General features: G+C 49.0%; 1 protein-coding gene across 8 annotated transcripts in view; it reads left to right on the top strand.

The window, feature by feature from the left end:
* The window catches only part of LOC119972713 (echinoderm microtubule-associated protein-like 6), a 528,500-nt gene that overhangs the window by 415,288 nt on the left and 101,028 nt on the right, over positions 1-12,184 (top strand). For 7 of the 8 annotated variants that reach the window (XM_038809940.1, XM_038809924.1, XM_038809915.1 and 4 more), the window contains one exon: positions 1,167-1,324. The exons of the other annotated variant lie outside the window; for it this stretch is intronic. In XM_038809940.1, the coding sequence (XP_038665868.1) occupies positions 1,167-1,324 (158 nt within the window). The remainder of the gene's footprint in view (positions 1-1,166; positions 1,325-12,184) is intronic. 8 annotated transcript variants of the gene reach the window in all.

The following is a 12,184-nucleotide window of genomic DNA, read 5'->3' as shown; positions in this document are numbered from 1 at the left end:
CTGAATCTAGGCAATTTTGGAAAATTAAAGCCAATGCATAAACTATTTTACTAGCCACTTCTTTCAAGAACTTAGGGTGAGGTCCAATCTGACCCGGAGATTTGTCAGCCTGCAGATTCAGCAGTTTGCTCAATACCACTTCCTTGGGGATTGTAATTTTCCGGAGTTCCTCCTTTCCTTCTATTTCCTGATTTGCATTCTGGGATACTACTTGTGTTCCCTGCATAGAAGGCCGATGCAAAATATCTATTTAATTCATCCACCATCTCCCTACTTTCCATTATTCATTCTGCAGTTGCACTCTCTAGGACAAATGCTCACTTTTTTAACTCTTTTCTTTTTTAAATATCTAAAGAAGCTCTTACTATCCATCTTTATTACTAGCTGGCTTTCTCTCGTACTCTAATGTTTTCCTCCTTACTAATAGTTTTGTCATTCTTTGCTGTTCTTTATATTCTTTTCAATCTCTGATGTGCCAGCCGTCTTTGCGCAATTATTTGCTTTATCTTAAGTTTGATGCTGTCTTTCACATTTTTAGTTATCCATGGATGGTGGACCCTCCTCTTGGAATTTTTCTTTGTTATTGGACTGTGTCTATTCTGTGTATTCCAAAATATCCCTTTACATGTCTGTTACTGAACCTCTATTATTACCCTATTCCTTAACTATATTTACCAGTTCACTTTAGCCAGCTCCACTTTCATAGCCTCATAATTGCCCTTACTTAAGTTTAAAGTACATGTCATGGACAAACTCTTCTCTTCTCCAATAGTATTATGATCGCTGCCACCTAGAGGTGTCTTCAGTATGAGGTTAATCCTGTATCATTGCGCAAGGAGCAGTGCGCCCAATTTGGATAGTCTGGCTTCTAGGCTTCAGTATCTCTAGGAGTACCACAATTCCAAATTTTGTGCCCCAATTCTTGATTCCTGTTTGAAACAATCCAAGAGATTGACTATGTTATTAATGATTTCAGACAAAACAGCAATTAAGCAGTTGATGAAATATAATTTTCCATTGATGGACAAGACAAAATTGTGGCAAACCACAGTATGAAGATTTATTATTACCTTTGCAAACAAATGGAAGAATTTATTTGCTTTCACCTCCTGGCTCATGACACAACTATCTTCTTGACAATTTGTTTTTATACCACTCATTTATAGAACAATCTTACTTTCACTGGTGCCATAAACGGAGATGTATATGTCTGGAAGGATCATATTTTAACTCGTATTGTAGCAAAAGCCCATACAGGGCCTGTTTTTACGATGTACACAACTCTAAGGGATGGCTTGATTGTCACTGGAGGCAAGGAAAGACCGTAAGATACATTTTTATATGTTTTATTGTCTTTTTCAAGCGCCAAATCCATCCTGATAAAAGCACATCACTTTAAAAACTATTTCACTCCATTTGCTAGTTGACATGGACATGTGTTTATTGTGTTTAATTCTATCGATAAATTATCTTGGTTACCTAAGAATCCTGTTTGCAACCTATAATTTATAAGATTTGTTTGGAGGCGCCAATAAAAATTTAACTCCTTTAACCATTGGGGTAGCACGGTGGCACAGTGGTTAGCACTGCTGTCTCACAGCACCAAGGACGCGGGTTCAATTCCGGCCTTGGATCACTGTCTGTGTGGTGTTTGTACTTTCTCCTGTGTCTGCGTGGGTGTCCCCTGGGTGTTCTGGTTTCCTCCCACAGTCCAAAGATGTGTAGATGAGGTGGATTGGCCATGTTAAATTGCCGTCTAGTGTCCAAAAAGATGTACAGGTTAGGTTAAGGGCATATTGGGATTGAAAGTTCTCTTTCAGAGAGTCAGTACAAACTCAATGGACCAAATGGCCTCCTTCTGCACTGTAGGGATTCTACCTGGAAATTTATCTGTACAACACCCTACTTTTTTCATGCTGAAGATCCTGGTAAGCCCCAGTATATTGCATAGGAAGCACATTTCTCACTGGAAGTGCACTGCATAGCAAGGTAAATTATAGTCATAGTCCCAGATGACCATAGGCTGCTTACCCCTTTGAGGGGGAAGGCTAACTGGTGGTGGTAACCAACTGAGCTAAACTTGCCCCCGGTACCTTGCATAAGATAGATGAGCTGGCAGCAAGAGCACATTCAGAAACATTTAAAAGTCGAATCATATTTATTTGAATTAGGGTCCTGCACAGTGTGGGGCTAACCACCAGGAAGCAGCACATGCTTACCTGAATATGGAGTTGGGAGAAAAAGAAGAACAACATGGGCTTTTTCCTCCTCCCAGCTACTGATTGTCCCCACCAGTTTTCCCTATTAGCAATGCTAAGTAGCACAATATGGTCACTTTTTAACACAAGGTAAACATCCCTGGTATCCTGATTATTTTCTCACATCACCAGTTCCTAATATCATTTATCAATTGATGTGCGATTCTTTGTACTTTAAGGCAAAGATGATCCCCACATGGTGCAGTGTTCAGAGCTGGACACAATATTCAGTGAGGGATGCTTGTATTGAGCAACTTTTAAAAAATGATATTTTTCGTTTGATTATATTTGCATGAAATATTGGGCGCGATTTTCCCCGCCCACGGCGGGTGGGAGAATCGCGGGAGGGCCGCTCTGGCACCCCCCGCGATTCTCCAACAGCCCCCCCCCCAAATGGCGTGTCGCGCTCGGAGAATCGCGGGTCGCCGTTTTTCACCGCGACCCGCGATTCTCCGGCCCAGAGGCCTGCCGTTCCCAACCTGTTCACGCCGGCGGCAACCACACCTGGTCGCTGACGGCGTGAACATGGTGCAAAAGGTGAGTATGGGGCCTGTGGGGGCGGAGAGGGGATCGAGCACCACGGCCGTGCTCGGGAGGGGACTGGCCCGCGATCGGTGTCCACTGATCGTCGGGCCGGAGTCTCCAAGGGACACACTCTTTCCCCTCCGCCGCCTCGCAAGATCAAGCCGCCACGTCTTGCGGGGCAGCGGAGGGGAAGACGGCAACCGCGCATGCGCGAATGGCGCGGCCGGTGCTCCACCTTGACGCCAGCGTTAAGGCCCAGCAGCCGAGATTTATGGAACGCCGCTCCTAGCCCCCCGGGGGGAGGGGGGGGAGAATAGGGGGTGAGGAGCGGCCTCCGACGCCGTCGTGAAATACTCCGGGTTTCACGACGGCGTCGGGCGTTGCGGAGAATTCCGCCCATTCTGTTTTGAAGTTTGTTCGGGTCAGGCGATTTTCAATCTTTTTCTTTTCATAGTAAGTCTTATCACATCTTTCAACATATTTCTAGTAGCAATCAATTTTTAATCCTTCCCCCTTTAAATTCAAGCTCCATAAAGAGACGGCATTCTGTAAATTATTTCAGAAGAAATGCCCCAAAAAAAGGATATCTACCATTTCTTATACATTAATTATCATATCGCCTAGAGTTCTTCAGGAGTCCATTCATTTCCCAGCATGGTGGTTAGCATCAATGCTTCACAGCTCCAGGGTCCCAGGTTCGATTCCCGGCTGGGTCACTGTCTGTGCGGAGTCTGCACGTCCTCCCCGTGTGTGCGTGGGTTTCCTCCGGGTGCTCCGGTTTCCTCCCACAGTCCAAAGATGTGCGGGTTAGGTGGATTGGCCAGGCTAAATTGCCCTTAGTGTCCTAAAAAAAAAATAATGTTAATGGGGATTGTTGGGTTACTGGTATAGGGTGGATATGTGGGTTTGAGTAGAGTGATCATTGCTCGGCACAACATTGAGGGCCGAAGGGCCTGTTCTGTGCTGTACTGTTCTAATTCTAATTCTAATTCTATGTCATACATTTTCCCAAAACATATTTATAGAAACCTTTAACAATCTTCTTTCAAATTAATGCAACTGAAATTTCATTACATCTTATGGTTCTCGATCTCATGATCTTTTGGTATCTTTTACCTTCCCCTGCATTGCTCCTTTCCTTCCATATCTTTACTCGGATTGTTACAAACTTAATGTAACTTTATCCACCAAATTACTTCCTTTATTGCTCCTGCCTGGATCAGATGGCATATATATTTTCCAAGTTAGGTTTCTTCTAAGATGGCCAAATACAGTCTTAGGCTGTAAATGGCTGTAAATTCCTGCCAGCTCATCTACCTTGTGCAAGGTACCGGGGGCCAGTTTAGCTCAGGTGGCTACCACACCAGTTAGCTTTCCCCCTCAAAGAGGAAAGCAGCCTATGGTCATCTGGGACTATGGCGACTTAACTTTCCTTATTATGCAGTGCACTTCCAGTGAGAAATGTGTTTCCTGTGCAATAAAGGGGTGGATTCATACATTGCTACTCTTCCAGATCCCCTCCAAAAATGTTTTCCCGCCTCTTGTGAAGCATCCTGTAATGGTTCTTTTAAAGTTTGCCAGTTGGACCACTTTCTGCCTGGTACAAATGAATGGAGCATGCACAGAGCACGCGATATGCATTTGTACTTAAAGATTGCAAATAATGTTTCATAACCTGTGTCATTCCGAATTTGCTTATGCAAGCAACCTCCTGTATAAGCCAACCATGGGCATATCTGCCTTGCCAGATATTTCATTAGTGGGGCACCTAAGATGTGAATGTACCTCCCTTTTCTAGGTCTACTTGTGAAACGAATGAAAATAATTAGATTTTGTAACCAGCATCGAAAGCTCCAACATTACTGTAAAAAGTCTACTTCTCTATACCAGTGAGATAAAAACTGACACATTAATTTACGTGTCAAGATACATATGGGGAACCAATTGTAAAAACTCAAAACTCAGTGTGGCAATTATTAACAAAATATATAGTAAGGTTCATGCTGTGGAATAACACGGCAAAGCTAATCAATGTCTATATTGCAAATTGCGATGCATTATGGAGGTCATTAGATTGGTGACAACAGGCCACTCGTGGTGACTTGGAACAAAATAGTGCTGCAAGCAACCACTTGGGAAGGTCTCTCGACAAAGGGAAACCCCGGAGTGTAGGGGCCTATCCACATGGTGAACTCAAAGTTGGTGGCCATGTTGGGTGTCCCTGGACAAAGAGAAACCCCCAGAGCGCAGGGGCCCAACCTCATGGGGAGAACAGTGACCATGGCCATTGTGGACAGCCCCCTAACAAAGGTAAACCCCGGAGTGTAAGGGTGCATCCACCAGGTAAGTGGCTGATCCCACAGGAGCAGGGGGACAAAAAAACCCCATCAGGATAGTCACCTGGAACATCAGGGGACTTAACGGCCCAGAGAAAAGATCCAGAGTCTACACCTACCTAAAAAACATGAAAGCCGACATGTTTTTCCTCCAAGAGAAGCACCTGAGGGAGAAGTAAGGAAAAGCTGGGTGGGACAGACCTACTAGTCCTGCTACGGAACGAGGGCCGGGACGTAGCCATTTTGCGAAATAAGAGGATGATGTTCACGGTGACAAAGACGGTTATGGACTCAGGGGGACTATTGTGGACGAGATGTTCTTGTTTATCTTTACTGATTGCAGTCAATGGGTCAGAAAGTCAAGGATCCAGTTGCAGAATGAGGAGCCAAGTCCTAGGTTTTGGAGCTTTGACATGAGCTTGGCTGGAAGTATGGAGCTGTAGTTAATAAATAGGAGTCTGATGTAGGAGTCCTTGTTGTCGCGATACTCCAGGGATGAGTGCAGGGCCAGGGAGATGGCGTCTGCTGTGGACCAGTTGCTATGGTATGTGAATTGCAATGGCTCTAGGCATTCTGGGAGTATGATATTGATGTGCCTCATGACCAACCTCTCAAAGCACTTCATTACGATCAATGTCAAGACCGGCGATACTCCAAGGCCCGGACCGTAGAGCTCCTGGCGGTGAGGAAAAGCTACAGATGGACTTTGACCTGCTCTCCACGAGGAAAGCAGTGCACCAACTCCGCCAGGCACGTGGGGCTCCTGAAAGAGCACTGAGGTAAGGTTAGCCGCCTGCTGGCTCAGCAGCTGAGAAAGCAGACAGCCACGAGGGAAGTAGCACAGATCAGGGACAGCAGAAGCAACTTAGTAACGGAACCGGACAAGGTCAACAAAGTGTTTGAGACCTTCTATCAGGGGCTGCATACCTCGGGGCCCGCTGCAGGGGACTTGGGGATGAAGCAGTTCCTTGATGGACTGGATGTGCTAGTCTTGGGGAGGACCCGAAACAGGACCTGGAAGCACGGCTAGACAGGGAGAGGTCATGGAGAGTATTAGCTCCATGCAGGCAGGGAAGGCTACGGGACCAGATGGATTGCTGGCAGACTTCTACAAAAGATTCGCGACAGCTGGCCCCACACCTGCGGGAGATGTTCACAGACTTGCTGGCGAGGGACACACTGCCACCTACGCTAGCACCAGCCTCAATCTTGCTGATATCTAAAAAGACAAAGACCCAAATTAATGCGGTTCCTACAGACCCATCTCGCTTCTAAACATAGACGCAAAAATACTGGCCAAGATCCTAGCGAAAAGGCTGGAGGACTGTTTGAGAGGTGGTTGCGGAAGACCAAATAGGCTTTGCCAAGAGCAGACAGCTAACATCGAACATCAGGCGCCTGTTTAATGTGATCATGACCCCATCCAGGGCGAGATACATGAGGTGATTGATGCGACCATCAATTCACACGAAACCAGGAGTAGAAGTAAACTGTGGCTTTAATCAACTAGAACAGTGCCTGCCTGCGACTGGTCTGTTAGTGGGAGCCGCCTACAGGGCGACTGCTCTTTATACCTCCCCTCAAGGGGTGGAGTCCGGGGCGGAGCCCACACAGGCCCCAGCATGCTACATTATAGGTAATACCATACAATGGTCCATAGGTGGAGCCCACATGAGCAACAGCGTAATACAGATAAGCACATGGTGAATTGTTACAGCAATACATTCACCACAGTGATCGTCTCCCTGGACGTTGAAACTGCCTTCAATAGAGTCGAATGGAAGTCCCCCTTAGAGGTAGTGGAGGTCTTTGGGTTAGGAACAGAGTTCATCGCTGATGTGTTATCTGTGTTGGTCTAACATCAACTGCAACTGGATGCAGTAAAACGAGAAACCGGCTTCCGACACAGGAGATGGTCCAACACTGTTTTATTGAAACTGTTGATTGCTGTACATAATCTGCTGTGGGTTGACACTCTATTAACCTAACTGATAACCTCCAACTGGCTTGACCAGACTAGCTCTCTATCACATGGTAATGATGTTCATTGGCCTGTGCACTGCGACTATCTCCCTGGCCGTGTCATATGAGAGAGAGAGAGCCTTAATGTCCTGTGGGCTTTAAGGTGGTGTCCTATATGGTGATTGGTTGTTCTGTGCCGTGTGTGTTCATTGGTTATCCTGTGTGTCAATCACTGCCTATCTGCATGATATACATGAGTGGATATCATGACATCTGCCCCTTTTAAAATAAATTTTGGAACGTGGCTGTATATGCATGCATAACTATGTACAAGTGGGGAATGAATGTACATATGTTCATGGGAAGGTGTCTATCGTGCAGATACAGAGCAAACTGAACAAAATTTACAAGATTTAAGTCTATAAATTCAGTCTTTGTGGTGGGCGACGAATTCTCGTCGATCGCCGCAGAGGTGGAGGGGGGGAGGCCGGCACCTGGACAGGCGGAGGAAGTTAAGAAGGACCTGCAGAGATAGAACACACTCCCACTCACCCTGGCGGGGAGGGTGCAGACAATCTAAATGAACGTACTGCCCAGGTTCCTCGTCCTGTTTAAAACCATCCCAATCTACAATGTCCAAGATGGTGGGGATGAAGGTGGAGCCATGCCTGAATAGGCAGTCTTCGGGATATCAGAACAGACAGATCTATCCCAGGGAAGGAGGGCCGACGGCTTGCCTTTGCCTCACTAATTGCCCACTGGAGAATCCTGCTCGGCTGAAAGTCAGCAACACCACCTAAAGCTGCAGACTGGCTGTCCGACCTGTCGGAATTTCTCCAAAAATGGAGAAAATTAAATTCGCCATCCAATGGTCGGAAGAAGGCTTGCACAAAACATGGGAGCCATTCACTCGGTTGTTCCAAGACCTGTTTGTAGCCAACAACTGGCAAGCCAAAGATCAGAAGGGAATAGCCATGACACAGTAAGGAAGGGGGTGTGCGGGGGTGGGGGGGTTGGTTGTGGGGTGGGGGTGGTGCAGGTGCATCAATAACCTGAATCAAAGGGAAGAAAAGCAAAAGGATAACCCGCGGGAAGTGAAACGCAGGTGATCACAATTGCCACTGCAAATATTTCAGAATTTTTTTAAAATGGGAAGCTATGATATATCTGTGTAAATAATTGAAGCCAATTTATGTGTAAGTAGTTTTAGTTTTTTTTACTTATTTTCTCTTTTTGAACTTCTACTGTTTATTCATATTTATATTTGTCTTGTATATCAAAAACTCAGTAAAAATCATTTAAAAAAAATTATTAACCTGGACAGGTACATTATTATACACAAAGTAACAAGAATGGCTGATTCTGGTAAACATCAAATCTATTTTGATAATATAAACTCAAGCGCAGTGCATATAAACCATGGTAAATATATATATTTTTTAAAATAATTTTTATTGAAAGTTTTGAAAAATGTATAACAACAGAACAATAATAATAACAATAATAAACACCCCCCCGGACCCGTAACAACGCATATCACGAACCCCCCCCCAAACCCAATGAACAACAAAATAAATTAAAAATAAATTAAATTGAACATAAACAATGTCCCCCTGAAACCCCCCCCCTTTCCCCCCCCCTTTCCCCCCCCCCCCACCTTCCCCCCCCCTTTCCCCCCCCCCCCCCACCTTCCCCCCCCCCCCCCCCACCTTCCCCCCCCCCCCCTCCCCCCGGGTTGCTGCTGATGCTGCTGACCTAGTTCCCTATCGTTGAGCCAGAAAGTCGAGGAAAGGCTACCACCGCCTAAAGAACCCTTGTACCGACCCCATCAGGGCGAATTTGACCTTCTCCAGCTTAATGAAGACGCCATGTCATTGATCCAGGTCTCCACGCTTGGAGGTCTCGCATCTTTCCATTGCAACAAGATCCTCCGCCGGGCTACTAGGGACGCAAAGGCCAAAACACCAGCCTCTTTCGCCTCCTGCACTCCCGCCTCCACCCCAACCCCAAATATCGCGAGTCCCCAGCCTGGCTTGACCCTGGACCCTGCCACCCTCGACACCGTCCTCGCCACCCCCTGCCAGAATTCCCCCAGTGCCGGACATGCCCAAAACATATGGGCATGGTTCGCTGGGCTCCCCAAAAAACATGCTCATCCTCGTCCCGGACATATGAGCCCTGTGCGGTACCTTGAACTGGATGAGGCTAAGCCTCGCACATGAAGAGGAGGAGTTCACCCTCTCCAGGGCGTTCGCCCATGTCCCCTCCTCAATCTGCTCCCCCAGCTCCACTTCCCACTTAGCCTTCAGCTCCTCTACCGAAGGCTCCTCCACCTCCTGCATCACCTGGTAGATGTCAGACACCTTCCCATCCCCGACCCACACCCCCGAAAGCACCCTATCCCTTACCCCCACGGGGGCAGCAAAGGGAACCCCTCCACCTGCCGCCTAGCAAACGCCTTGACCTGAAGGTACCTGAACATATGCCCCGGGGGGAGCTCAAACTTTTCCTCCAGCTCACCCAGGCTCGCAAACCTCCCGTCAATGAACAGGTCTCCCAACTTCCTTATGCCCGCCCTGTGCCACCCCAGGAACCCGCCATCAATGTTCCCTGGGACAAAGCGGTGGTTCCCCCGCAGCGGGGCCGTCACCGAGCCCCCCACTTCCCCCCTGTGTCGCCTCCACTGCCCCCAAATCTTGAGGGTAGCCGCCACCACCGGGCTCGTAGTGTACCTCGTTGGAGGGAGCGGCAACGGCGTCGTTACCAGTGCCTTCAGGCACATGCCTCCACAGGACGCCATCTCCATCCGTTTCCATGCTGCCCCCTCCCCACCCATTACCCACTTACGTACCATCGAGACATTATCCGCCCAATAGTACCCTGAGAGGTTGGGCAGCGCCAGCCCCCCTCTATCCCTGCCCCGCTCCAAAAAGACCCTCCTCACCCTCGGAGTCCCGTGCGCCCAAATCCCGTGATGCTGCTGTTCACCCTCCTAAAAAAGGCCCTCGGAATAAAAATGGGGAGGCACTGGAACAAAAACAAAAACCTCGGGAGCACCGTCATTTTAACGGACTGTACTCTACCCGCCAACGACAGCGGCAGCATGTCCCACCTTTTAAACTCCTCCATCTGCTCCACCAACCTAGTAAAATTAAGCTTATGCAAAGTCCCCCAACTCCTAGCCACCTGAACCCCCAGGTACCTAAAACTCCTCACTGCCCTTTTTAGCGGGAGTCTACCAATCCCCTCCTCCTGATCTCCCGGGTGTACAACAAACAGCTCGCTCTTGCCCAGGTTCAATTTGTAGCCCGAGAAACTCCCAAACTCAGCAAGAATCTCCATCACCTCCGGCATTCCCCCCACCGGGTCTGCTACATACAACAGCAAGTCATCTGCATAAACTGACACTCGGTGCTCCTCCCCACCCCGCACCAGACCCCTCCACCTCCCCGACTCCCTGAGCGCCATGGCCAGAGGCTCAATTGCCAACGTAAAAAGCAAGGGGGACAGGGGGCACCCCTGTCACGTCCCACGGTAGAGCCTGAAGTACTCGGACCTCCTCCTATTTGTCGCTACACTCGCCATCGGGGCCTCATACAGCAACCTCACCCATTTAATAAACCCTTCCCCAAACCCAAACCTCTCTAACACCTCCCACAAGTACCCCCACTCAACCCTATCAAAGGCCTTCTCCGCATCTAATGCCACCACAATCTCCGCATCTCCTTCTGCCGCCGGCATCATTATCACATTTAGCAGCCTTCGCACGTTAGTGTTCAGCTGCCTCCCCTTCACAAAACCCGTCTGATCTTCATGTATCGCCCCCGGCACACAGTCCTCTATTCTAGTGGCCAAGATCTTCACCAGCAACTTGGCGTCCACATTCAACAGTGAAATTGGCCTATATGATTCACACTGCAAGGGTCCTTATCTCGCTTCAGGATCAGGGAAATCAGCGCCCGTGACATCGTCTGGTGCAAAACTCCCCCCTCCCATGCCTCGTTAAAGTTCCGAACCAGCAGGGGGCCCAACAGGTCTGCATATTTTTTTATAAAATTCAACCGGGAACCCATCTGGTCCCGGCGCCTTCCCCGACTGCATGTGGCCAATCCCTCTAACCAGCTCCTCCACCTCGATCGGCGCCCCCAGTCCCTCCACCTGCTCCTCCTGCACCCTTGGAAATCGCAGCCTGTTCAAAAAGCTCTCCATTTTCTCTCTCTCTCTCTTGCCCCCCCCCACCCACCCCCACCCCCACCACCACCGGCAGCTCCGACCGGTACAGTTCCCTGTAGAAGTTCCTGAAGACCCCATTGACCTCTACCCCCTTCCGCACCACATTCCCACCCCTATCCTTCACTCCACCAGTCTCCCTAGCCGCGCCCCGCTTGCGGAGCTGATGCGTCAGCGTCCTGCTCGCCTTCTCTCCATATTCATAGACCGCTCCCTGCACCTTCCTCCACTGTGTCTCCGCCTTTCTGGTGGTCAATAAATCAAACTTGGCCTGTAGGCTACGCCGCTCCCCCAACAATCCCTCCTCCGGGGCCTCCGCATATCGCCTATCTACACTCAGCAGCTCCCCCACCAGTCTCTCCCTCTCCCTCCTCTCCCCCCTCTCCCTCTGGGCTCGGATGGAAATCAGCTCCCCTCCTAATCTCTGCCTTCAGAGCCTCCCACACCATCCCCACCCGGACCTCCCCAGTATTATTGGCCTCGAGGTACCTCTCAATACATCCCCGGACCCTCCTGCACACCTCCTCATCAGCCAGCAACCCCACGTCCAGGCGCCAAAGCGGGCGCTGGTCCCGCACCTCCCCCATCTCCAGATCCACCCAATGCGGAGCATGGTCCGAAATCACTATAGCCGAATATTAGGTATCCTCCACCCTCGGGACCAGCCCCCTACTCAGGACGAAAAAATCAATACGGGAATAAACCCTGTGCACGTGGGAGAAAAAAGAGTACTCTTGAGTCCTCGGCCTCCCAAACCTCCAGGGATCCACCCCTCCCATCTGGTCCATAAACCCCCTCAACACCTTGGCCGCCGCCGGCCTCCTGCCTGTCCTAGAACTAGAACAATCCAGTGGGGGATCCAATGGGGGATCC

Source organism: Scyliorhinus canicula, chromosome 1, assembly GCF_902713615.1.
Source record: "Scyliorhinus canicula chromosome 1, sScyCan1.1, whole genome shotgun sequence".
Taxonomy (NCBI): domain Eukaryota; kingdom Metazoa; phylum Chordata; class Chondrichthyes; order Carcharhiniformes; family Scyliorhinidae; genus Scyliorhinus; species Scyliorhinus canicula.
This window is presented reverse-complemented; position numbering and strand designations above follow the sequence as displayed.